The sequence below is a fragment of the Triturus cristatus genome, chromosome 1_2, assembly GCF_964204655.1.
Source record: "Triturus cristatus chromosome 1_2, aTriCri1.1, whole genome shotgun sequence".
In the NCBI taxonomy this organism is placed as follows: Eukaryota; Metazoa; Chordata; class Amphibia; order Caudata; family Salamandridae; genus Triturus; species Triturus cristatus.
Window position 1 is genome coordinate 700,983,687 of NC_140580.1, and position 25,967 is coordinate 701,009,653.

General features: G+C 44.6%; 1 protein-coding gene across 6 annotated transcripts in view; it reads right to left on the bottom strand.

Annotated features, from left to right (window-relative positions):
- KCNMA1 (potassium calcium-activated channel subfamily M alpha 1) overlaps nucleotides 1-25,967 on the bottom strand; it is a 1,447,720-nt gene that overhangs the window by 101,967 nt on the left and 1,319,786 nt on the right. For all 6 annotated transcript variants that reach the window (XM_085608566.1, XM_085608564.1, XM_085608561.1 and 3 more), the window contains one exon: nucleotides 9,830-10,024. In XM_085608566.1, the coding sequence (XP_085464692.1) occupies nucleotides 9,830-10,024 (195 nt within the window). The remainder of the gene's footprint in view (nucleotides 1-9,829; nucleotides 10,025-25,967) is intronic.

The following is a 25,967-nucleotide window of genomic DNA, read 5'->3' on the forward strand; positions in this document are numbered from 1 at the left end:
GTGGTGGAGGCCCATCAACAAACCTAGGAGGGGACAGCTGCATAGAGTGTGCAGAGGTGGATTACTAAACCCTTTGCTTTTCTGCATTTGGCAGCTCTTTCCATCACTCAGTTAATTATGTTTAAATGTTGTTAGTGGAGTTTAGCTGGTGGTTAGTCGGTTTTGTAACAACACCCTCCACTTTTTCCTTAGTTTCTTCAATGCGGTACAAAGATTTTCCTTGTGCACATTGCAGGCTCTGTGCATTTCTAAATGTTCATTAATGTACAGATTCCTCAAGGTTGGTCTGAGGCAGTCGGCGGGTGAGCGAGTACTTCTTGAGAATATACTAACTGTCATACACTTAATCTCAAGGGATTAGATGTGATCATTGTTAATATCCCCTGGAGGTCACTGAAGCACTTGAACACCAATGGAACAATTACAATTTGACAGTCACTATTATCAATCCTATTGCGACATGATCATGAAATGTGTGCAAAATAGTTGATAAGATTTTCATTTTTTTTAAAACTGAAAATATTAAATTAAGTTTTAACTTCCGTATATTTGGAGTAAGGTTTGATCATTTTGGATAACTTTTTGGCTGATAGCATAATTTGCCAGTGCAGCCGGGGACTGTTGTCACAGTGAGAAGTGAGAACAGCAATCAGCAGAATCTGTTTCAGCAGCACGATGTCATAAGCAACATGACAGTGTGGCATACTTGGTCATTTGCGGTGAGGTATGTGGGAGCCAACATGGAGGCAATGAAGACGTGGAGGGAGAGGAAGTCTCTTCTGATAAATGAACACAGACTCTCGATCCAGAAAATCCTGCTCCTAAAAGTATCTGCCTCACAACAACAAAAAATGTGAAGGCCTTTCACTGTCCTCATATCATATCTGGCTGCCCATTCATCACCCTGCGTACATACCGTTAACATTGAGTGACTGCTTGAGCAGAGTGAAAACACATTTCTACTTTGGCACTGTCTACAGTGTGATACAAGGGAACACCACACAAAGAGGAAGGGACAGCTCTTCTGAAGTTCCAGAGGTTCCCAATTGATACAATTGTTCACATGTGTAGTGCACTGTACACACAGGCAATGACAATAGTCACATCCTTGGTTAGATAGTCCCTTCAGAGAAGATACTGTCAGGAAATAGCCCCTGGCACAACTCTAGGCCTGATCTGAACCTCCAAGGCACATTATAAATGAAGAGGGGACCTCTGCGGTTCTGGGAGCTGATGAACATCTTTCGCTTTATTTGTTGGGCTGATATAAAGTGTGGTAACTTAAATATATTCAAGGCCCTCGAAGGGGGAAAAGACTAATCTAGCTCAAATGTGAGTGTTTAAGGACCACATGACAAACCCAAACTGAGACCAATCCCTCTTTTCACCAATAGCTTCAGCAATGCTGTACCTGAAGTGGTGTGAATATCTCTTCACAGACACTTCGGCCGTTGTCTTATATTTCTCCACAAGTAATGTTTAAGAGGCAGAGAGATTCTAGCCACAAATTTAATGACTTTGTAGTTGAAAGGAGGGCCCTCTTCGCCCATAAGTTGACTGGACTCGATTCAAATGTGTCTTCTTGGCCCATGGCATAACAGTGCGTTCCAGTCAATCTTATGTTTTAGCGAACAGAACACAAGCATTTGGGGATTTTTAGGCACTTACATTTAATGGACAAGTGGCACCAGAAGGCCAGTATGTCTAGTTCTGTTGTGTGAAAAAGCAGTACTGGCTGATAGTAGCATGGACATGAACATGGTGACTGGACAGCTATGCCAATGGCAAAATCTTGAAAAACATGGACTTACTGCAATAGGCCTCTTTTGCGCAATGATTGTATAAGAGGGTTCTCTTGTCACCTAACCACTATTTCTTCAGAATGAGATGGATTATGCTGAATGCTAATACAGAGAATTGCCTACATTATAAAGACCTCCTGGTTAAAAACAGAAGTTCCAGCCAGGTGGGCAAGTACTACCTGTGACGCAGTAACTTTCTATAAGTCTCTGTTTGGTGCTCGCATTTGAGAAGACGGGGTGTCCTCTGAAGGTCTGCATGGGTCGTCCCGAACCCGGAACCCCCCGAGGGTCTGCACGGACTGTCCTGACCCCGGAACCGCCCCGAGGGTCTGCACGGGCTGTCCCGGAACCCCCCGAGGGTCTGCACGGTCTGTCCCGGCCCTAGAGCCCTCTGAAGGTCTGCACGAGCTGTCCCGACCCGGAACCCCCTGAGGGTCTGCACGGGCTGTCCCAACCCCGGAACCCCCCGAGGGTCTGCACGGGCTGTCCCGGTCCTAGAGCCCTCTGAAGGTCTGCACGGGCCGTCCCGGCCCCTGAGCTCTCAGACAGCTCCTTACCCTGCTCATCATGCTGGCTGAAGACGGCAGAACGGCACCCCCGAGAAGCAGTGGCGCTAATGAGCAAGGAGGAGCAGATTTTAATTGCAAAAGAGAGCTCTGGGGATGTGCAGAGCGCGGCCGCACAAATTAAGAGAAATGTAGGCTCAACAAACAGATGATTAAGCAGGTGTGATGTTCACAGTTTGGAGGCAGCAATTTCGCATGTCTTACTGTAGTTTTCTGGCCGCGTTGACAGTCTGTCCCGGTGTTAATTAAAATCTATACTGCACATAATAGAAGCAGAAAACGACAGACAACACTCTTTTAACCACACACGAGCATGGTACAGTGCTACCCGCATGTAAAAAAAACGATGCAACGGCCCACTTAGGGGTAGTAAGTGCCATTCCAATACCGTAAAACAGTACAATGACACAGCACAGAGGCAGAACCATGGAGGTCTAGGCGTTTGCAGTAAAAGATCTAAAACAAGCATTTACAATGCAATAGGTCTCGCATTCACGCGAGTTTAAGCTATTGGCATTGTAAATGACAATGCCTATTATTTTTGTTTTGTTTTTTAACCCCTTCGCTGCTGCGGACATTCCGCTGCAGCGCTGGGGGGGGGCAGGGGGGCAGCGCGGTGGGCCTGTGCTCATGACGGAGCCGCTCCGTCATGAGCCACAGTTGAGCTGTGCTCATGACGGAACGGTTCCGTCATGACTCCGCCCATTTGCGTTGTCCCCCCGCACAGGCGGGGAAACAGCGCCGCGTAGGCGGAGCGGCCGCCAACGGGCGTGTCATGACGGAACCGTTCCGTCATGAGCACACGGCAACCGTGGCTCATGACGGAACGGTTCCGTCATGAGCGGGGAAGGGGTTAAAACATAAATAAAAGACATTGGGCCTCATGTAGGTGGCATACACTTTACCGATTCTAAAATACCGAATCATACCGATTCGGTATTTAAGAATCGGTAAAGTGTATGTAGGTAAAAATTCGGTAAATGTTACCGAATCGGAGTGAGTCGGTAATTACCGAATCGGTATTTACCGATTCGGTAATGAGGCATACCTTCCCATTGAGGTGAAGGTATGCCTCATTACCGAATCGGTAAATACCGATTCGGTAATGGGAGAGCACATGCAAGGGTGGCAGGGTGTCACATTGACACCCTGTTGCACCCCTGATTCGGCCATGTGTGCACATGTGGCACACATACATGCCCTAAGGGCATGTATGTCTGCCACATGTGCACACTTCTAAGCGCTTTTAAATGCTTTTACTCATCCATACTTTATTTACCACCAACTATTAGTTGGTGGTAAATACCGACTCCAAACAACACACACAGTCCCCCTACATCTGATTTCTGTATTCGGAATTTACCGAATCGGTAAAATTACCGAATCGGTAATTTTACCGATTCGGTAATTTTACCGATTCGGTAAATTCCGAATACAGAAATTCACCCCCTACATACCAAAAGCCAAAATACCGGTCGGTAACGGTATAATTACTGAAAATCGGCCGTTACCGACCGGTATTTGGCTACCTACATGAGGCCCATTGTCATTTACAATGCCAATAGCTTAAACCCATGTAAATGCGAGACCTATTGCATTGCAAATGCTTGTTTGAGTTTCAAACTGAGCACGGCAACGCTTCAAGGACTTTTTATTGAGGATTAAGGATATATGATGGGTCATAGCAGCCACTCCTTCCCAACCCAGTCCTGATACTTCTGAAGAGCAGGTAAGGCAGGCTTACTAAAGTTCACATGTGGTTTGAGAAAGGTTCCCAAAGAGGCCGTGTGCACGCCTTACCTGTACATCACACACCTGAACAGGTGGCCAAGAGGTGAGCTCAGACTCAATTGTCACTCAATATAGCAGCACTATTAAGAGGTTTTGGTATTCTCCTTTTAAAAGTCAGTACCAAAGAGAAGTTCTTGCCTTGATAAGTATAAAAAGCATTGGGAGTGTAATGCAATTTACAGCACAACCGCCCTTCTGGGAAATGCAAGCATGTACTAATAATATTACAACAGCTCCAGTGAGAAGTGCTGATTCTCTCATGCAGTACAGCTGATCTCCTGACAAGTGCTGACACCGTCTCAATGCATGCACTGCAGACTTTCAGAGAAGTGCACTCTTTATCGGTGCACTTTAGTTAGAACAACACACATTCCCTGGCCTTCGAACTGTCTGTCCCTTTCACTTGTTAATTCTGAGAATTTACGTGCATCTGTCCCATAGCACGGCTGTGATGCATCTCTCGGCTTGGCTGTATAATAACATGCGGTGATTGGCTGCAATGCAGCCCGCCCAGGCGAGCCCTACCCTCCCATTGGCTCAGGCGTCTTGCACAGGGGTTTCCATTCACGAGGTCTGGGGGGCAAGAGAAACAAACAGACCAATCCTGGCAGGCTCAGCTCTCCCGGGCCAAGAAGTGGCTGAAGGAGCGAAGAAAAACAACAACGGCTGCCGAGAGCTCTTCCATCCTGCAAAGGGATCCAGGTGAGGTGGGTGCCAGAGCGGGAGCTTCTAGTGCGCTGCAGACGTTGGGGAGCAAGAGAGGACCCCGCATGGTTAATATTGCTTACGTGGCCAGCCCCATCTGACCCGCGTCTGGTCCCACCTTCCTTAGCTGCACTGCAAGTTGGTGCGACTGTGCTGAGCTCACAGAGGCCCACGGCAGCGCAGGCTGCAGCCGTCGGGAGAGAGTTCGAGGGGCGCGCGCATGGCTCCGATATCGGGAAAGGAGCACAGTGCATTGCAAATTACGCACAGCTGCGACGTTCCCAGGAGATGGTGCATTTGAAATTAGAGGCGTGGAGGGGGTGCGAAAAACCTCGGAGGTCATGCAAAATGTGGTATCTAAGAATCGGGGGTACTTTAGCATGACTGGAGCATGTAATTCGTAATGTAAAGAAAGCAGTCGAGAAACTTGAAAAGTAGCCGAGAATACATATAGGTTGGTGGCGCTTACAATCTTTAGAAGGACGCATTACGAAGGAAATGGAAACGAGTAATCCATATGTTGTGCACGTTGGGGCCAAGTGAACATCAGAGGGGGCCCAATGCAGTTTTCGAGGACGTAGTGGGGCTTGGCTCAGTGCAATTCTATAAAATAAGGGCACTCAGTAGACAAAATCAGAGGTAATGTTGCGTTTGGCGCACGCCAGGAGCATGAAAAACGTGCATTAAATGTGCCCCAACCCATCTAACAAGCTGTCTCCGTGGAGCCGAGGGGGGGATGGAAAGTGTATGAGGCTGCTGAGGACGGAATGGGGACAGGAGATGTGCACGCCACGTGCGCGTTCACAGGCTCCAATCGCCCTGCACGTGCCCCAGTCTATCTCCCTTGAGAGGCATCTCGGCGACAATAGGTCTCGAGAGCGAGACCTAAAAAGAAGGAACAGTAGGGGCCAGACCTATGTTTTGTGAAGAAATTCAAAATATGAGGACAGCAAGCTAGCACACCTCATAACAGACAACCCAGCAAGGAGTAGTGGGGTTGCGGTCTGCATGGCAGGCACTGACTCAGATAGCGCCCTGGGCGGAAAAACAATTGGCGCCCTCGCTTCTGCTGGAGAGTAATCTAGCCCAGTGTAACTGCCTTCAGAAGATGGCTGGTTCTGACCAGACCTTGCAGCACTGGCCTTCACACAGCTGTGCAAACAATGACATTGTCCCCACAAGCTGTGAACAGGAACATGAACTGTACCTAAGACTATTTGCACAGACATGTAGCCAGCCACAGCAAAAGCAGACTACTTTTCAGAAGGAGTTGTGCTGAGCAGTGTCCATTCTGCTATGTAGTTCCCTGGTCTATGACCTTCGTAAGTGGAAGGGCACAAAGATTTTCATATTCCCACCACCAGCGCTGCTTAATCGGAGCGTTACCGAATACGAAGGCTGTCTTCTTCCCCAACTTATTCCTTGTGTCTCTTTATCCTGCACTGGCAGGTTCTTTTTATTCCCTGCATTTTCCCCTTATCCCTTTTTTCCTATCTTACTCTTCACCCTTTTTAGGTCGAGGACTACCGGTCTGCCGAAGGCAGAACCGGAAGTCGAGATTTAATGTTTCCTAGAGTGGCTCCTTAGCCCGCCTCTCTTTTTGCCTCTCCTCCATTGGCTGGCTTCCTAAACGGAGGCCCGCCATTGGAGGAGAGAGCCGTCCCTCCAAATAGGCTCCGTCTTTTTCAGATTCGGGGGCGTGTTCCTTGCTGTTCTTTCCACTTTTTAGCCACGCCCTTTTAGAACAGCAGGAACACGCCCCCGAATCCGAAAAAGTTTCGGAGCTTCCATCCGCCATTGTTTTGCTGTTCTCTAGCTGTGACGATTGTTCTCTGGCTGTGAGGATCTTGTTTTGCAGTTGTGCGTTATTTCTAAGGTATTTTCCTTGTTTGTTTGTCTCGTCTGCCACCGGTCATTGATTTGCTTTTCTCTTTCCATTCGGCTTTAGCAAAGTGAGCCGTCTGTATACTTTTGCATTGCGGTTTCACTTTTGCGCGATGCGTGTTGCTCTGACTTGTTTATAGGTGCTACTTCTTTGTTTGTTGCAGAACTTTACAAAAGTGTGTCCTTTTGAGCTATCTTCCTCGTGTAACTGCTGCCTCTGCTGTCTGTCTACTTGCGACGGCCCCTTCCTCCCGTTGTTCGGGAAGCCCTACTTCCCGCTCCCCTTCCTTTTCCTTTGTACCCTTAAAGAACATGCGGCAGCTGCCAAGCCTAGCATATGCGTAATCAACACTCCTCATGGGATAGAAATGGACACAGCCAACTCAGGCTGCCAGGTCACTTTAATCTGAGCGGCGGCAAAGGACACGCTTTCGGACGACTGCACGGACAGAGGCATGTAAATACACCGCAGCCAATCCGAGCTTCGGAATTCTGAGCGGCACATTAGAATTGGCTGAGGTGGAACAAATCACAGGCCCCCTTACACGTTAGCAGTCCTCCCAAACTGCATAAGGATGCCGAGGAGAATTTAAAGTGCGTTTCAGATCTTAAAATGTAAAGTTACACACCATTTACAGCTTTAAACTTGAAAAACGTGTATGAAAGACAAGTTCAGCGACAGGAACACCGTAAACCTATTACAAGGTTACCATCCACGATTTTAATACGATTTAAAATGGAGTCGGGTGTAGATGAGGTGCACGTCAAATCTTGAAGTGTATGCTGAACGATCCACGGTATTTGACTGTCATAAAGTACCGCCCGAGAAGTAAAGTGCTATGAAGTCTTGAGTCTGCTGTTACCTGTCCTTTACAGCACCACGGTTGTATTGTGCCTCGTTATTAAAAACCATTGCACACGTCATCTCATTTAAAACCAGCGCTGTTCTGAACATTAATAAGAAAAGTTAGGATTGTTACCATCGCGGTGATCGTGAATGAAAGGGGAATATCCATAAAACCACAGTACCTCACGGTTTTCCTGTTTTTTTGCCGCAAGCTTTACATTTTTATAAAGCATCCGTTTAGGATGGTGTACAATCTCCGAAGTGAGCCTCTTGAGTGCGAAGGCGCCATTGAGAGTCAGTTTGTGCTTTCATGATGTGTGCGCACACTGAGCTGAGAAATGTGGCTGGTAACGAGGAGGCCAGTCCAGTGATAGCTGCATCTCTGGCTAATGTCACAAACAGTTTAAGATACAGCCGGAGTTGCATTTTAAGTGGACCTTGCAGTACACTGCAAGCAATGCAAACAGTTAACGTGTACAATAAACGTTTTCAGTGTAGTGTTGAAAACCCCGAGTTCTGCTACATCAACCCTTACAAGCTGTCTGATATTTGAGTACCTCTTCAGTAATGCACGATATTGAGTCTCCCGTTTTCTTGAGAACTCGAGGGGGGTCTGTGGTCCCCCTGTTGTATCTATTACACACTTATCAATCTATTCCAGATCGTGCTTAGATCTGCCACATGGATGTTGGAGGAAATAAATTACGGCCCCACAATAACGTGTCTTAAGTTTCGTTTAACATTTTGCCACTGCTGACGCTTGTTGCTTTGTGCGCAGTCCATACACAAATAGGTTATGCCAGACCGCTATAAATGTATGGAAAAGCAAACCTACCTATGCTGTAACTAGTTGGTCAACATAGGCTGTGTGAGGGACTCGATTACCCGTTGGAAGAAACACAGCAGCTCAATAACATTTCAGTAGGTAAATATGTACAAAGTTCCTGCCTCAGACATTGCTAGTCATTCTGTGCTGTGATTGAGTGTAGACTTGCAAAAAGGGGTAATTGCCTAGTCAAATACGTCACATGACTGGTGTCTGCCCTGCATGTGTTTCCTCAGCCCCAAAAAATGTCTTCACGTATGTTTCTTACAGGAAGTAAGAGTTGTACATAAAATAAAGCTTTTGTTAGTGACTTGCACGCAGCCCACAATCTGAAACCACGCGCACAGCAAAGTTATGGGCAAACACCAACATAAAATTCAATTGAGGAAACAGTCCAGGTGGTTTGCATTTCTTCTCTAGTCTGGAGCATGCCACAATTTCATCTGCTAATATAGGGTGTCAGTGATCAGTGCACAGTTGATAAGAAAGCTGAAAGTACTACAGAAGTCTACTCTGCACCTTGCCTGCCTCTTTTTGAACAGCCACACTATATACTCTGTTTCCAGACTACTCGCCACTAAAGGACATCCAGAAGATTACTATACACCATACTACATCCCACCCTGCCGCCTATTAAATGTTTTAAAAACAAAAACATAAACAAAAATAATGTCATGAGCAATGCCAATAGCTCTAACTTTAACAATGCCGAGACCGTTGCATTGTAAATGCTTGTTTCTCCCTTACTCTTACTTTGGGTCAAAGTGTGATGACAAAAAAAAATCTTAGTCACAAAAACAAGTGCAAGGTGGCTACCAACAGTTATCACCAGCATAAATTAAGCCCCGGTCAAAGCTCTTTATTGGGCATCACTGTCGCTCCTTGTCCGTATCAAACAGAAAAAGTTATTTCAGGGCATAGGTCAGTCATGAAGCATGTGCATGGTGCAGAAAACATGCCTGGGCACCAAAATAAAAGTAACTCGACTAGTGACTCAAGTGACCCATGTTTAGAAACTGGGGCAGTTTGGAACTTGTAAAGACACGCTCTATAAGTGATTTGCAAGGTAAGGAAGACTGCATGGATTTGAACTTGCTGCAGACAAGTTGGTCGCAGTCAACTAGAGCAGTTGGCGTGCACTGAGACCTGCACCCTTTACAACCCTCATTATGAGACCTAGATCATTCCTAGAGTGAGACTCTATTGATGTACTACTTGTCAACTCTATTCTCACTGTCAGTAGCAACTGTGTATGGCTGGATCTGTGCACTCCCAGCTTTAAGCCAACAGGGCTCTGCCATCAAACCCTAAATACCCTCCAGGCAGCTGCTATGGCAATCACATCCTGCCAGGACCATGAGCAATTGGCTATCTGGATTTTTTGGGTGCTTTCCAACATGTCACTTACCCCTAGGTCCGCGAATGGTCCATCATATAGAGCCAACTGCGCCACTCGACAGCGGTCCCTGTTTGCAAGGGTCTGCGGCGTGCTGTATCCCCCCCTCAAGGCATTCTCCTCAGCGATCAGCGCCTCGAGCTCCGGCGTGGCCCCACCTGTTACCAGCGTCCGGATGAGCGTGAGGATGTTGTCATTGAAGTACGTCTGCGTAGATATAAAAAAAATATAAGATAGATGGAAAGGTCTTTAAGCAAACACCATTACATACAGTCTCAGTTATGAAATCCAAATTATAACTTTTCTGGTTTTCTGCCGTTTCAGCTCAGCTGTCTCTCCAAATCATTTTCCACTGGAAAGGAAAGGACAGCAGCCTCCAATTACTCTGTTTTCTTCTATCTCATTAGGCTCCTACACTGGAATGCTTCCCTTAAAACACATATTCCAACTCATTTTTATTAACGAACATAAAACATTTGAATGGTTTATAGCCCCTCGTAATTTACGCTGGCAGTGAAGCGATGACTTTGGCGTTTTCAGCCTGATCAGACGCTTTAGGGGAAGTAATTGTACGATTCAGACCACATTTGAAGCTTCCGGGGCCCAGAAAGCGGCTTCAGCTTGTCACCAATTGGCGTGGGAGCTGCTTCAGTGCTGAAATGTCGTTCCTTATTACAAGAGCTGGACTCTAGCCGTTCAGCCAAAGTGCTGCACTAAACATCTCATTACCGGACCTGACAGCGTGCAGACAGCGGTGTGTATCAATTAAACATTGGGGTTTCAACTCGGATAAATGTGTGATGAGTCTGCGTTCCTAGTGGCCCTTTTACAAAACTCCTGGGTATAGGGTAAGTGTAGTTTATTAGGATAGGTTTGTTCAGCGCTGACATTTTACCGGCCTTGCACAACAATGGGCTGTTTAAATATTAATTTGATGCCAGAGCCGATGACTTTCAAGTTCATTTAAAAATATACCAGTCCGGCAGCGGCTAACTGTCTTTGATGTGGAGCAGTGAGGAGCCGGCGCGCGCGACGAGCACGCTGCGTGAGTGCTTCCGACCCCAACGTCTTGCGTCGTGGGCGATAAAAGGGAAGGCAGACATGGCCGCCCCTGGGGAGAACTCGGCCTGCAATTCCATTTCGACCAGTGCCACTTCGCATTGCTTGTCCCTATTTTCACATGGCAGTTGTGTGCCGCAATCACCGACTCCGCCACCTCATTTTAGGTGACATTGTCAAACGTCAGCTCCTGAAAATGAGCTTCAGAAAGGAGAAGCTACTTTCGGTCTGGCGGGGAGGTACGGTGAAGTGTGCCTTCGGGGCAGCCTGCCCTGATGAAGGCAATCCTGATAATATGGCGGCACCTTCGTGTTGGTAGCTTATTTACGGGCAGCACTTTGTTTTATGCCTTAGACTCGCATTGCTTTAAACGGAATGTATGCCCTTTGGGAAACAAAATATGAGAACTTAATTAAACAATATGTGGGTGCCTGATGTTCGGCCTTTCGAGCCCAGCATTGATCCAGACTACATGGAGGACTTGGTTTGAGCAGCAATAACACTTTTTTTCTAATGTTATTTCAAAATGTATAATAGAGAGCAATAGAGACCATTGATGATCAAGGGCCTATTCTATGCCGCCACCTAATATTCTGATGTGTTATTTATCGACAGTGTTCTATGTAAAGCTCCCTAGTGCATACGTAACTAGGGCTATGCTATATGAATGCCATTAATAAACTAATAATTAAACAGAGACTGCTAAATGTATAAGACCTGGATAACCTCAGTAGGGACTCATAGTGCTTGGGTCAAAACCACTATGGGGAAAATTGGCTTAAGAGAACAAAAGTGAGCGACATTTAAATAAAAGTATGATAATTATCTAGAAGGAATGTGAGGTTGGTATGTTAAATTAGCATGTGCAAAAGAAACGGACTTGTCTATATATAATGAATACATTTCACACTTTTCTGGATAAAAAAGATTTGAGAAGTAGCTTATTTTTCTAATATATGAGTTTATGAGAAACAACATCAAGTTCTTCAATGAGGAACCAGTTGAGCTGGAAATGAATAGTTTTGCACGCAGGTGAATATTGTATTTATTAAGGAGTTAATACCAATGGCATTATTGCAAAAGCATATTTTTCAGTGGCAATATTGAAAATGAAAACTCATCCCTGGGACAGAAAACTTCTAGAAAACAAGTATGAGCTCTACAACACTGGTATATGGGTACAATCTGGCAAAATAATATCATAACTAATAGCCAGATTCACAGAGTTTTTTTTTCTCCATGAGTAAGTGTGACACAATCCTGGAAATTCAAGAGTAAGTTGGCCCACCCTGAGAAAAATATTTTGGAATCAGGCCTAACGGGGTTAGCGTGAAAGTTTGATGGATGTGATTCATTGAGCACTTTGGGAGAATGGAGCTCTGAGGTGAGGATTCAGTAATTCCAACACAGAAGCAAACCATGTTACACTCTTTTTTCCTCTGAATTTCAAAGAGGAACATCACTAGGTAATGCCTTATGATTAAAATCACTTGGGAGTGGAAAACATTGTGCATGAGTAGCAGAAAGAATGATCCAGCCAATTCTCATACGCCACGCCCCTAATGTATTTTCCACTTTGAGTTTTATGACATTATATCGAGGTCAGTAGCATCAACCTACAATTATATTACATCCAGTACAATGCTAACCCCTACATCTTCATGGTAAGCTTAGTATTCTTTTTTTACCTTTTGCATCATCTGCCTAACCCAGTTAACTATTTTATTTACTTTTGATGCTTACCCATACGTTTTATTGATTGACCAAAAAACAAAGGCTTATAATTGAATACGTCTCCATCACCATTTGCTTGGCCATTTAATCACACACGCTACTTGCAGGAAGACTATTTAGAGCGGAGTTTAGAAATCAGTGAACTATCCTTAATCCATTAACTGGCTTCTATCTGAAATGCATCAACTGGTGAAGAAGGCAGTATAGATGTTCTCCACTCTGCCAATCAGCAAGTGAACAAAGCTTTAAACAGATGCCTATAGCCCTTGTGCCATTTGCTAGGCCCATACAAGGCTTATGATGCTTCAGAGATCCGCTTCACTGCAAAGTTATTTGTGCGCCTCCATTGTATAGAGTTCCCCATATTGTTTAGTCTCTCATACCTGATATTCAATTCTGCCTCTCAAAAGCTAGCAAGGACATTCTGAAGCAACATTATATATCAAAATAACAAAAACCAGCATTAAAATCTACTACTTTATGTAAAGAAAACCACATTTTAATGTGGAAGTTGTTGTGGTTGAGTGTCTGAGGAAGGGGGTTGCCTACCGTGGTTGCTATAGTAACATTTTCTAGGATTCCTCAACATTAAAGATGAGTGATTACTCAGGGCGATGATTGAAATTATGAACCCACTGCACATGCTCCATTCCCCCTTCACTGCCTCATAATCACAATTTGTTTGCTGATAAGAGTAGAACATAGTGTGGCACATGTGGAGACGCAGAATATTCTGCTGGAAGAAACAAGCGATAAAGTAGAAAGGAATGGAGAAAAGCCCCTTTTTATGTACTGTACGTCACTGTTGAATTAATATGGACACCTTATAAGAAGAGCAACCTCTTCTGTTATAAGAATCTCCCGGTGCAAAACCAGTTTGCGTCTCCTATGTAACCGACTACTAGAATAGGCTGGGAATAAGTGAAAAAAGACCTGCTTTTCTTGCTATACCATAAGACAGCATGTTTTGATGGCATATCTCCTCTCGAACACGTGAAAACCATCATGCCCACACTCCAGACTCATCTGCTCGTCATTCTCCGTGTAAATGTTTTGAGGGTGGTTGTTGCTGATTTTACAGTTTTTATATTAATTACTAGTGCTTGCGTTTCAGGCTTTGCCTTGTCAGACTGTATTTCTTTAAAAATGAAACCTTATCGTCTATCATCGGAAAATGATTTTGCTTTGCATTTAAAACCTAGGGAGAAAGAAGCCCTGGAAAAGATAAAGCTTCTCATCAGTGTTTACAGACGAGAGGTCTTGAGGCATGTGAATTTGTCAGGCTCTCCAAAGACACTCTAACTGGGGGCCAAATTTACTAATGCACTGCGTTGCCCTAGCAATACACAGGGTGACGTAAGGGCAACGCAATCCTTAAGTCAGATTTACCAAGCCAAGCCACGCCACCTTGCGTGTCCCTGCATGGCTTGGTAAATGCAGCGGAATGCAAGTCGCTGCCTTGCATTACTCTGCAATTAGTCCAAACAATAGTTCAAGAACTCATACAATAAACTTACACTTTATAAACAAATAACATATTGACAGTCATCACAGAAAAGAAAGGAAAAAAACAGACTGAAGCAGACCTGACCATTATATATATAAAAATTACAAATTTATTACAATAAATTCCTTTTTTTTAAAAAAAGGAAGAGAGAAGACAATGGAGCTCTATACAATGTTTTGGCAAAATTAGAAAATGTTTTACGTATTTTTGTCTGCCACTGTTTTTGGTTTGTAAAACATTTTCTAATTTTGCCAAAGCATTGTCTAGAGCTCCATTGTCTTGTCTCTTCCTTTTTTTAAAAAAAGGATTTATTGTAATACATTTGTAATTTGTATTTATATATAAGGGTCAGGTCTGCTTCAGTCTCTTTCTTTTTCTTTCTTTTCTCTTTTCTGTGATGACTGTCAATATGTTATTTGTTTATAAAGTGTAAGTTTATTGTATGAGTTCTTGAACTATTGTTTGGACTAATTATAGATTGCCCCTGGTCAAGGAGCTTTTGTTGGGCCGCCCCTGTGGTTGGTAATATATTTGCATTACTCTGCACCAGAAAGGAGTTACGTGGGTGGAGATTGGGTTTTCCCACACATCCACCCATGCTTTTTGGCACACTCCCATATTTACTGAGACTGGTAAACTTGGGAATGTGACAAAATTGTACCCCTTCCCGACAGAGGCGCAACAAGGAGAAATGTCTTTATTTCTCCTTGTTGTTTCCTCTTTCTACGTTTGCTGTATTTTGCAGCACACTTCGAAAGAGGAAAACACCTCTAAGGATTGTTTTTGAGCAGGAAGATGCCACTTCTTGCACAAAACATTCCTGCCTGCAACGCAGGCACCCTAGCACCATGGTTCGACATCCAAAGGCTGGTCAGATGTATGGATGTTTGGATTCATAAAGGCGCCAGCTCAGGCAGTTTCAAATTGCTTGCCAATGCTTTACCATAACTATCTGGAGCTTCCTTAAGAAACAGAAACTCTGAGTAAACACTCTGTAAACTGGTTACCCATAATGTCCCTGCTGTCCCTAAGATCAGCTTGTGTATGTGTGATACGCTAGCAGTAGCTTTACAAATATATATATATTACGAGGGTTCCGCAGCATCTGAAGTGTGCAGGCAGGGGATCAGACCAGCTGAATATAATTAGACTTTTGAGTCCCTGTACCTTCTGAGAACCATCGAAACCCATTAATGGAGAGGGCATAGGTAGGTAAAGGTTCACAGGTCTTCGAACGGACCCAGAAATTCTGGGTATGTACATATATGAAAGCTACTGCTTGTGTTTCACACAACACAAACACACACACAGTTTTTCATGCTCTCGCACTCTACGTGTGCTCTTAGGGACAGTTTATGAAGGGTTTCTAGCCCTTACAAAAGCACCAGATCTTTTTTCTGGCATATTTGTTTGTGGGCTCAAACATGCCGACCTTTAATAAGGGTTGAATTACCCTGCTGTAGTTTTGTTTTTCTGCAAAATAGTGATGATTGTAAAATTATTAGTTAGCAGGAACGCATTTTAAGCATTTTTCTCTGCGTTGTGCTCCTCAGTTTTTCTAAAAAAATAATTGTGATACGGTAAGAAAGTGCGGCCTATCCACTACAAGAATAGTTCTGTGGCGCAGGGAAAGTGACGCATCTGCACAGATGCATCACTTTCTTGTAAATCTGCCCCTGAGTTTATTTGGTGCTATCTCTGTGGGGATTTGTAAAACATGGATGCAAACCCTGCCCTTGCTTCACTTATTTGTTGATGATGCAGTGTAAACATTGTACAAAATCAAAGCTGACACTTCTACAGGAGAAGAGATGCTAGTAGGGCTGAAATATGACGAAAAGCTCCAGATATTGAAATTATCTTTCATAATTAAGCTCTTTGAACAGGTGATCCCCAAAATAGATACCGTCATAAACCTGAATCGAGGGCCATGTGTTTTGAGTCACTAAAACATTTTCAAAACTGTCAAGAGCTGAATTAGTTTTAAAAGTGTCCACGCTTCCTGAAATAGTAGATACATATTTTAAATAATTGTTTTCTGCTTTACCTACACTCCAGTGGTCCAGGCTATTCTCTGGATTGCACACCTGAACTTCCTACCTTCATGACATTTGAAAATGTGATGTTTCTAGTAACAGAAGTGACTTCAATCTTCATCTTTTCAGCTGAAAACTTAAAATCTAATCCAAAAACGGAGATTTAAAAATTAGAACGCCACTCTAATACAACCTTATTTTTTAAAGGAGACCCAAGTTCAGTGTGTTTCTGTGACAATGAACTATAAGCATTTGCTTCAATGGCACGTGTAATTTTTTGATACTAGTGCCTAGAGCAAAGAGAAGGGCTCAGTGGTGAAGACCTTGGTTATGAAATAATGTAAAGATAATATAACCTCCCTGATCACTGACGGTGTTTGCATGAGCTCAGTGCTGCCCGTGCATGCATAATACTGTTATAACAAATACCAAGAAATATCCCCTGGAAGGTAACCTGGATCAGCGACAAACAAGAGTGCAGGCATTTTTTATCAGTCGCGGCACTTTCACAACCATTGCCTTTATTTCTTTTTTTTTTTGTAGAAAAATATACCTGCAGAACATACAAAGATAAGATAGCATCAAACCCCTCCCCCAATCCTACCCCCCAACCCCCCCTTCCCGATCATAAAACAGGAGATTAGGCACTAGATGGAGAAAGCCAATTACCTCTGTTTACACAAAAAAAAATTCTTGCCAAACTTGATAAGCAATAACCGATCTTTGACGAACCAATATCATAATAATAGTAATCGAAACCTCCACTAAGTGAAACAATGAAATGTAGTTTGACGAAACGAGGTGAAGGAAAAGTAAGACGACAAAGAAATGAGTAGGGGGGGCCATGACTGTCCGAGACCCTACTGGTATGTCTGATTAAGCCATGTCGTTAAACAGTCCTATATAATTAAGCCCTTCCTTTAACCCCGTCTACCTTTTTTGGCATAGATAGCCTTCTCAAGATGACATGCCATAACCAATCGAGCCAACCATTGCGAAAACAGTGGGGGCTCTGAGTCTATCCATGCTGAGGCTATGCAGATACACAGGACTGTCATGGCTATGAAAATAAATGCCCCACCACTTTCTCTGTTAACCTTATCTTGAATTCCTAGCAGAATGGCCGTGGGGGTTAGTTCAATGTCCGTAGAGAGTACACTCCCTAAAAAATTCTGTATTTTGGCAAGAAGTGGAGCGAGTTTCGGACAGGTAGCAAACGTGTATTGAATCTACACTGAACTCCGAACATCTAGGACACAACGTTCCTTTACCAGTTCCCCATTTGGCAACTCTGCTAGATGTAATGTATAGAAAGAAAGCAGTTAAAAAAAATTGTGCCTGTAGTTTGGCCGAGAGCAGATCATTTTGGGCGAATCTTAAAGCACTATTGAAGATGTTATAAGGGACTTCCAACTTTGAATGCCATTTGCCAGCTATTTTGGGAAGAGCATCAGGCATTTGAATATTTAAGGTGGAGTAGATGAATCCGATCCTGGGTAGCACAGGAGCCTTCAGTTTGTCAATAAGGTCTATCTGTACAAACCCAGCAGGACCACCAGCCTTTCGGGCCAAGAAATCTGTTATAGAGATATACTTTAAAACGTCTTGGTCCCGTAGATTGAATTGAATTTTGAGGTCAGTGAATGACTTAATTCCATCTGTAGTAATCAAATCTCCTAGTTTTACAATTCCCGCTTTATACCAAGCCTGAAGGTGCGATCTCCCAAATATGTCTGGCGGATTAGCATTCGTGTTGATAGGGCTGTAATAGTTCAATCTGCCCAACCCGTAGGTCCTGCGGATATTGGAAAATACTTTGAATGCACTCATTAGAGCCTTAAATCTGACTCGTTTGTAATAGCCAAGGGTAGTTTGCCGCCATAAACAACCCCGGGCCTCCTCCCCAAGCAGTAGCTGATAAGGTGACGGGAGCCTGGAGACTGGGATATAAGAATTATCATGTAATAATTCCAAGCTATACTGTAAGACTGAAGTCCAGTAATATAGTCTTATATTAGGGAGTGCACAACACCCCCCCCCGCCCTCCCTGGGAAGAGAGAGTTGCTTGAAAGCACGTCTCAGTTAAGAATATGCCCAGATAAACTGTGAGAATAGTTGTTCAAATCTCAAAAGCATAGTCTTGTTAAACTCAAGTGGAATAGCCCGTAGCTTAGGAAAATAAGCCATCTTAATGACATTACAACGTCCCCCTATGGTCATATGTAGGTTATTCATTCAATTGAGTTGCCTTTTAGTATCTTCTGCCAATGGGATTAGATTTTCTGCCACGATCGTGTTGGCGACCACAGTCACCCCCAAGTATTTGGCTTTCAGGACGACCCGACTGTCCACCCAATTAATTTTATTGTTAAGAATAATCTGTGTTTTATTTTTATTAAGAGCATACCCCGAAGTTCTCCCAAACTCCTGGGCCTCTTGTTCCAATGCCAAAATAGCGTTCTCGGGATCCGGAGTGGTAACAGCCTGATCATCGGCATAAGCCATGATTTTAGTGTCCCAGTCAAATCTACTCACTGCTCTGATCTCTTGGTTGATTTCTATTTTTTTGATCTATATAGAGAGCGAAGAGTAGTGGAGAGCAAGGACATCCTTGTCGGGTACCCTGTGCAATTTTAAACTGATCGGTCAGCTTCCCATTTATTGATACCCTCGCTGTTGGATTGGTGTAGAGCACTTGTATGGCTTGGATAAACTTTTGGCCAAAACACATCTTTCTCATGACGCCCCAGAGGAACTGCCAGGAGACCCGGTCGAATGCTTTTTCAGCATCTGGTAAAATCAGCGACATCGGGTCTCCTGAGTTCTGAGCAGCATCGAATAATGTTATGGTCCGCCGGATGTGTTCCGTTGTGCCTTTCTTGGGGATGAACCCGTGTTGCCATTTTGACACCAAGGGTTCAATTCTTGAAGAAAGTCTAACTGCAAAGAATCGCAGTTAATGAGAGTGATCGGCCTATATGAGCCCTTCTCTAGTGGTGATTTCTCCTTTTTGGGGAAGATTACGATGTTAGCATTGGACCAAGAGGCAGGTGGAAGGGCCCCATCGAATATCGAAGCTACTAATAATGTGAAATTTGCCTTTATTTTGGGAACAAAGATCTTGTAAAACTCAACCGGGATACAATCAGCCCCGGCGGCTTTCCCTTCTGGTAAGCTAGCTAGAGCTTTTGCAATATCCTCCCAGGTGGGAGGTTCCTCGAGTTGGTCATGGTCTTCAATGCTAAGTTGAGATAGAGTGATTTTCTCTAGATATGTATTAATCTCACCCTCTCTCAGATCTATTGAGATGTTATTCTCCTCAGAGTAAAGATTCTGATAGAATTCACAAAATGCCCTTTGAATTTTAATCAGGTCATTAGTAATTTCTCCAGTTGGGAGTTGTATCAAGAGTATTTCGTTGGCTGAAACCTGTTGTCTGGTTCTTAGTGCCAGTTGGTGCCCAATGAGTTCGCTACACTCATAATTTCTCTCCCATGCCGAGGCCCATTTAGCTGCTACTTTTTCAGCAAAGATTGACCCGATTTCAGCCTTAGCGATTGTCACTTCCAATTGGGCAGTGTCTATGCCCTGTTTGGACTGCATGAGTCAATTTTTCCTCTGCTTTTTTTTTGATAAACAAATTTTATTGATTTCACAAAAAGCACCAGCAAATCATCAAGACACCATGATAACAGAGATATGCAGTGATCTGGACAACCCAAAGGCCAAGGACATACAAATTCAAAAAGTCAAATTTTGGAGCATCCCCAGCGATACTAAACCATGCCCCTCAACCACTTCCCCCAGACCCTACGATACTTCTTGGGGCTGCCACGCGCTGCATGCATTGTCTTCTCCTCCGTGGCGCACCAGTCAACTCCGGCCCGCCATTTCCCAACGGTGGGAGGATCAGGGAATTTCCAAGCAGTCGCTATGTCCCTCTTAGCCACCACCATTGCCGTGGTATAAAATAGTTTTTAATTTCTGGACCCATCCAGCCCGTCTGTGATGCCTAAGATCGCATGTTTCGGGTCGTGCGGGATCTCCCACCACAATACCTCAGTGAGTTCCTCCTGAATGTCTCCCCAGAATCGCGCCAAGTGCGGACATGTCCATACCATATGGAGAAAGTCGGCTGGCTCGTGACCGCATCTACCGCAGGCGGGGGTCGGCTGGAGCCCCCACGATGTATGCACACCGGTGTCAGGTAGGCGGCATGTAAGAAATAAAGCTGTATCATGCGCAATTTGGCGGAGGCAGTGACAGTCCTGGGGGCCATAAGGGCATCACGCCAGTCCTCCTCCTCCAAGGTGCCCACCCACTCCTCCCATTGAGTCCGCAGCCGATCGAGTGATGTTGGGGTATTGTTAATGAGTTTCCGGTAAATGCGGGAGATCCTCCCCTCCCCAGGTCCCCCAGCATGATTTGTGCCTCAGGAGGGCTATGGTCTGGGAGTCGTGTACCGGTTGTGAGGTGCGCTGGAAGGGCATGGCGCAGCTGTAAATATCTATAAAACTGCGAGTGATATAGGGAATATCTAGCTTGAAGGTCCTGAAAGGAGCACATGTGATCACCCACCCAAACGTCGCCCAGTTAGGAAATGCCTATCAGGTCCCAAGACCGAAAGCCCTGAAGCCCGTTGACTTCCCTGAGCCAGGTACCCTGCCACAAGGGTGTGCACTGGGTCAGTGTGTGGGTCCATTTGGTGTGACACAACGCGGCCCGCCAGGCCAGGAACACAGAATGCATCACTTCCGGCAGACAGGACGAGACAGGTGCCCCGTACAGCATCGACTGGGTATTGGACAAGCCCAACTCACTGAGTTCCAGCCTATATGCCGGATCAGACCATCCTTCGTTAAACCAGTTGTGTAGGGACAGCAAATGTGTGTGGCCAGGTAATATAGGTATAAATGGGTCATCCCTAGGCCCCCATCAAGGGAAGGGATCCGGCAAATGCCTAGGGCCTGTCGGGACCTACCCTTCCCCCATAGGAATTCAGAAGCCGGGCTGTCAAGCTCCCGGAACCATGCTCTCGGGAAATTGAGGGGTGTATTTTGAAGCATGTAGAGGAATCTGGGAAGAATCATCATTTTGAAAAGTGCGACTCTTCCCATGGGATTTAGAGGCAGTGATTGCCATTTCGACAGGTCCGCCCTAGCCCGCTTCACCAGAGGAGTGACATTAAGAGCCCAGTTGAGTTCAGGGAGTAAATACACCCATATCCCTAGATACTTAAATGATTAGCGGCGGAGCGGTATGGTGGACTGCCAGTCGAAGCATTCTCTGGACATGTGAAGGGGACCAAGACCGATTTATCCGGATTAAGCCGGAGGCCTGTTCAAAAGACCGGAGGATCCAGAGGCAGTGAGGGCCCGAGTTCACGGGATCCGCTAAGTAAATCAGGACATCGTCCGTGTAGAGAGCGATTTTGTCTGCTTCTGTATTGGGCCATTCCCAACCCTGTACCTGCCTGCTCGAGCGTATCAGGGCCGCCAGGGGCTCCATCACCAGAGCAGAGAGCAGGGGTTCCTCTGCTTTTTAAAATCTTTCTTGAAGTTCCAAAGTCCGGTTCTTTTCTTTTTTCTTTTTCCTTATAGAGAACCTAAGGGTCTCCCCCCCGGATGCCCGCCTTTAGTGTGTCCCACACCGTCGTGATTGAGGCTGACCCTATGTTTAGATCGAGAAATCCTTGGATCCATGCCTGCATGTGTGTTTGATACCCAACATTGTGTAATAAAGCTCTTTCAAAACTCCAAGTCGGGATTTCTCTGTATTTTACAAGACCAATGACATTTAAAATAAGCGGATTGTGATCAGACATGAAGCGCGGGGCAATATCTATGGAACAATCTCGTAGCAGAGAGGATGAGACTAGAAAATAATCTAACCTAGCTAGAGAATGATGCGGGGCAGAAAAGTAGGTATATCCTGGCCGAGTAGATTTTAGATTAGCACACACATCGCTAAGTCCATGAGTTTGCATTAGGTTTAGAATTGCTTGATATACTTGAGGCTTCCTGCCAGTGTATGTCCAATAATCGCCAGCTTTCCAATTACAGGGTAGAATAATATTAAGGTCCCCGCAGATAATGATTGGGGGGGCCAATGGGCAAGTTCTACTGAAATCCAATTAAAGATCCCAGGGTCGTCCGTATTACTTCCGTAAATGGAGCATAAGGTAAAGGAGGAATTAGAGGATAAACAACATTCAGCTATGACCCATCTTCCTAGGGGATCAGATTTCACACGGGTAGATTTTAATGGGTGCCGGTTTTCTACCAAAACCCCTACACCTTTTATTTTGGCACCTTGTGTGGTTCCCCTTATAACTCTATATCCTAGTTATCTCAGTAAATGTTTATGTGATCCTTCGATGTGCGTCTCCTGGAGGCTGGCTTTGTCAGCCCCCAGAAAGCGCAAACCCAATGCCACTTTTTGTCTTTTGAGGGCATCATTCAAGCCACAGATGTTAACTGAAACAATTCTAAGTGTATTAAAGTTATTCATTAACGGACTTTAGGCAAGCAGACCAATTTGAACGATATACAGATTATGTTCCCAACCTGATCACTAATATATTCAATTTCTTTTAATCTACAAGTCAACCTCAAAAATTCTTTCACCCCAACTAACCCATTTTGTAGAATTATTGTATCTTTTTTTCTATTTTTTAATTCATTCAGAGCATTTAGAATTAAGTGTAGTTTTACTTCAACCATTAATAGTGCAATAGTAACAAGTGCCCTTAATTTCTCCATCTTGTGACAATTCACCACCCACCCATCCCTCCCACACCCACCCCTCCCCTAACTTAGAGCACTCAGGAGAACCCTGGATGATGGTAGTCAGAAATGGGTCCCCACCGCTGAGTCCCGCTATTAACGCAGTGTTTCGGCTATACCATTTTTACTTTTTGACAGAAGATATTTGAAAAGCCAAAAAGTCAAATGGAGAGAGAGAAAAAGAGAAAGAAAAAAAGAAGAAAGAATCGCAATAAAGAGGGGATAACACCAGAATTCACGGGCTAGTCTGTCTAATCTTCTAATGCTTTTAAAGTTACCACACCCAAGGTAGGTGAAGAAGGTGATAGAGCCCGAAAAAGACTGACCAATGACCTTAAAGATCTTACATATACTGAAGGGAATACATGGTATTTTAGCTTTAGCTCTTTTTAGCTTTGATTTCCCCCAAGTATTCCCCAGCATTAATTTCAGACAAAAAAATTCTGGAAGTCCCATTAAAGATAATGTTCATTCTGGCAGGGTTCATTAGGTAAACTTGGGCTCCCAGCTGTTGAAAGGGGTGAATTAGCTGACGCAAGCACCACCTCCGCTTCACTGTAGAATGGCAAAAGTCAGGTTTGGCAAAAAGCCTCACTCCGTTTGAGAATTTGGGCGGGCTTGGTCGTAAACGAGTTGCCTGAGAAGGAAGTTCCCAGAGTACACCAGGAATGCCCTTGGTTTTCCACTGGAAAAACTGCCACCATTGCGTCGTTTTAAATTAAATGAAAAACGATGTGCCCACTGGACTTCACGGTCCCAGTTCCAAGTTGTTTGATCCGGAAATGACTCTTGTAGAAATTTCACTACGTAGCGCCTTGGATCATCCCCCTCCACTCCTTCTGGGATACCAAGTAGGCAGAGATTGTTTCTTCGTTGACGGTTTTCCTGCTTCCAACTTCGCTATTAGATCTGTCAGACATGCTGCGTTGGAGGAACCTTGATCTTTAACAACGGTGACTTCCGTTTCCAGAATTTCTGTACGGACTAAGGCATTAGTCAGTGTCCGTACGTCTAGGCCCCTGGGGGTCGCCATCTCCGTAATTTGAGCTGTAATACAATTTACCTCCAGGATGCCTATCTGCGGCTGAATAGACGATTCGCCTTGTCCTGCTGGCGCTAGATTTCCTGGATTACTCACTGGGTTACTCACTGGGGGAGTAAGGGAGCAATTGTGGGGTCTAAGGCTAAGGGTGACGCCTTGGTTCCAGAAAAGAGCTCTGCTACTGATGGCTGTAGACCTATACTGTCTTTTAATGTTCCTTTTAATGATCCTCCCCCCCCAGGTCTCCTCGTTATCTTCTTGGGGGCACTAACCTCCTGTTTACCTTTGGGAAGATTGTCCGTCGGGCCGGCGTCGCCAGGTGCAACGTGGGCCGATTTCCCTTTGTTGCCTTTGCAGGATTTGGCGCCCCTAGTCGTCATAATCCGATTCCTGCTCCGATGCCTGCTCTGGCGCTTTAGTTTTCCCATCAATGCCTCCGAGTCAAAGAGAGGCGAAGAAAACACAGCGGCAACAATGTATCTGAGCATCCAGCAGTCAATTAACTTCCTGAGTGCTCTGGCGAGAATAAGTGCCTCGCGCTCGGCACCAGTGTTTAGTCCGGTCTCAGTGAACCGAGAGGAACCGGTCCAGAGCCAGTTACACAGACTCTGCCTCCTGCATCGTAGAACAGACCGCATAGCCGACAACTGATCTGTCCGGCGGGAGCGGCTGAGTGGGTTGGACTCACGCTGACTCCATCTTGCTCTGCTCGAGACACCATTGCCTTTATTTCTGTTGGTACTAACTTTACAAGGTGCTTGAACTGAGAAACCTGGACAGATGTTAACTTTTCCCAGGACCCTGCTGGAATAGGAAACTTGCCACCATTGCCAATGTGCCCATATTGGTCTTCAGACTTGTATTCTTCCATTTGTCACCGCAAGGTCCAGCCATCTGATGTAAATCAGGCTTCATCAATACAACCACTGAGGCACTTTGTTCTTCTATCTTTAAAGGGTGAAGCTGTTTATTGTGGGTCACTTTAGCAGGACTTCTTACCACTTTTATCGCTGAGCTCTTTCTTTTATAGATAAATATTGATTCTTTATCCTGGTCTAAACATTTTAATTGTCATTAATTCCATTCCTTGTGTTCTTCACTCCCAACTCACACCAGTCTTGCCACCACCAAGTCATGCCTTGATCTGCACTCTGGACTTCACTTTGGTTTTTAATACATTTGTATTTATTTCCAATATATCAATTTGCATGTTCCACCTCATTTTATGTAATATTTTTTAAGGTGCACCACGGTTATGACTCATTCTCCTCCCTTGCAACGGAATCCTTGCGCTCTGCCACACTGTATCAACGGAGGCTGGTTGTTAAGATGGTTTTGAGTAGTCTTTTCACCCAGCTAATTCTGGCCTTTTTTGGTATCAAGTCCAGTGTGCTGGATCTTTACATCTCTCTTAGGTCTAGGGTATTTCGATGAGGGGAGAAAACAGTTTAGTACCCAGTGTTAACTGCGCTCAGTCACTCCTGAGTTCAAAAGCAGGACTTGAAAAGTTCATCATAAGACAGCGTAGAACCATATTTGCACACTTAAATAAGCCACATGAGATGCATTGTAATAGATTCCAAGGCCAGTTCTTTTTTAAGTCTGCCTTTACACAGCCTTTGCCTTCTCACAAGCCTCATGTTATAAAAAAAAAAGATCTAAAAGTACATAAATAGAGGGTTTTTTTGGGTCAGCTCTCTTCATCCATTGGTTTGTTCAAGTGTCAGTCACATTTTTCTATACCAAAGCATGCAGCATGGGCCAGTGGGTCAGCCCACTTCAGACATGGACTCTACCGTCATGTGAGCTAAGTGGACTTCAATGCCAGCGCTGGCGATCCATTACTTTACTTTGTCAATGTTGTTTGTTTGTTTTTAATCTAATTTTTTTTAAGTCATACCTGTGTGTTTAAACTGTGTCTACCGGTTACCGTAATTCAAACCCAATAGAGTTTTTTCTTTTCACCTGTATAAATCGTATTTTCCAG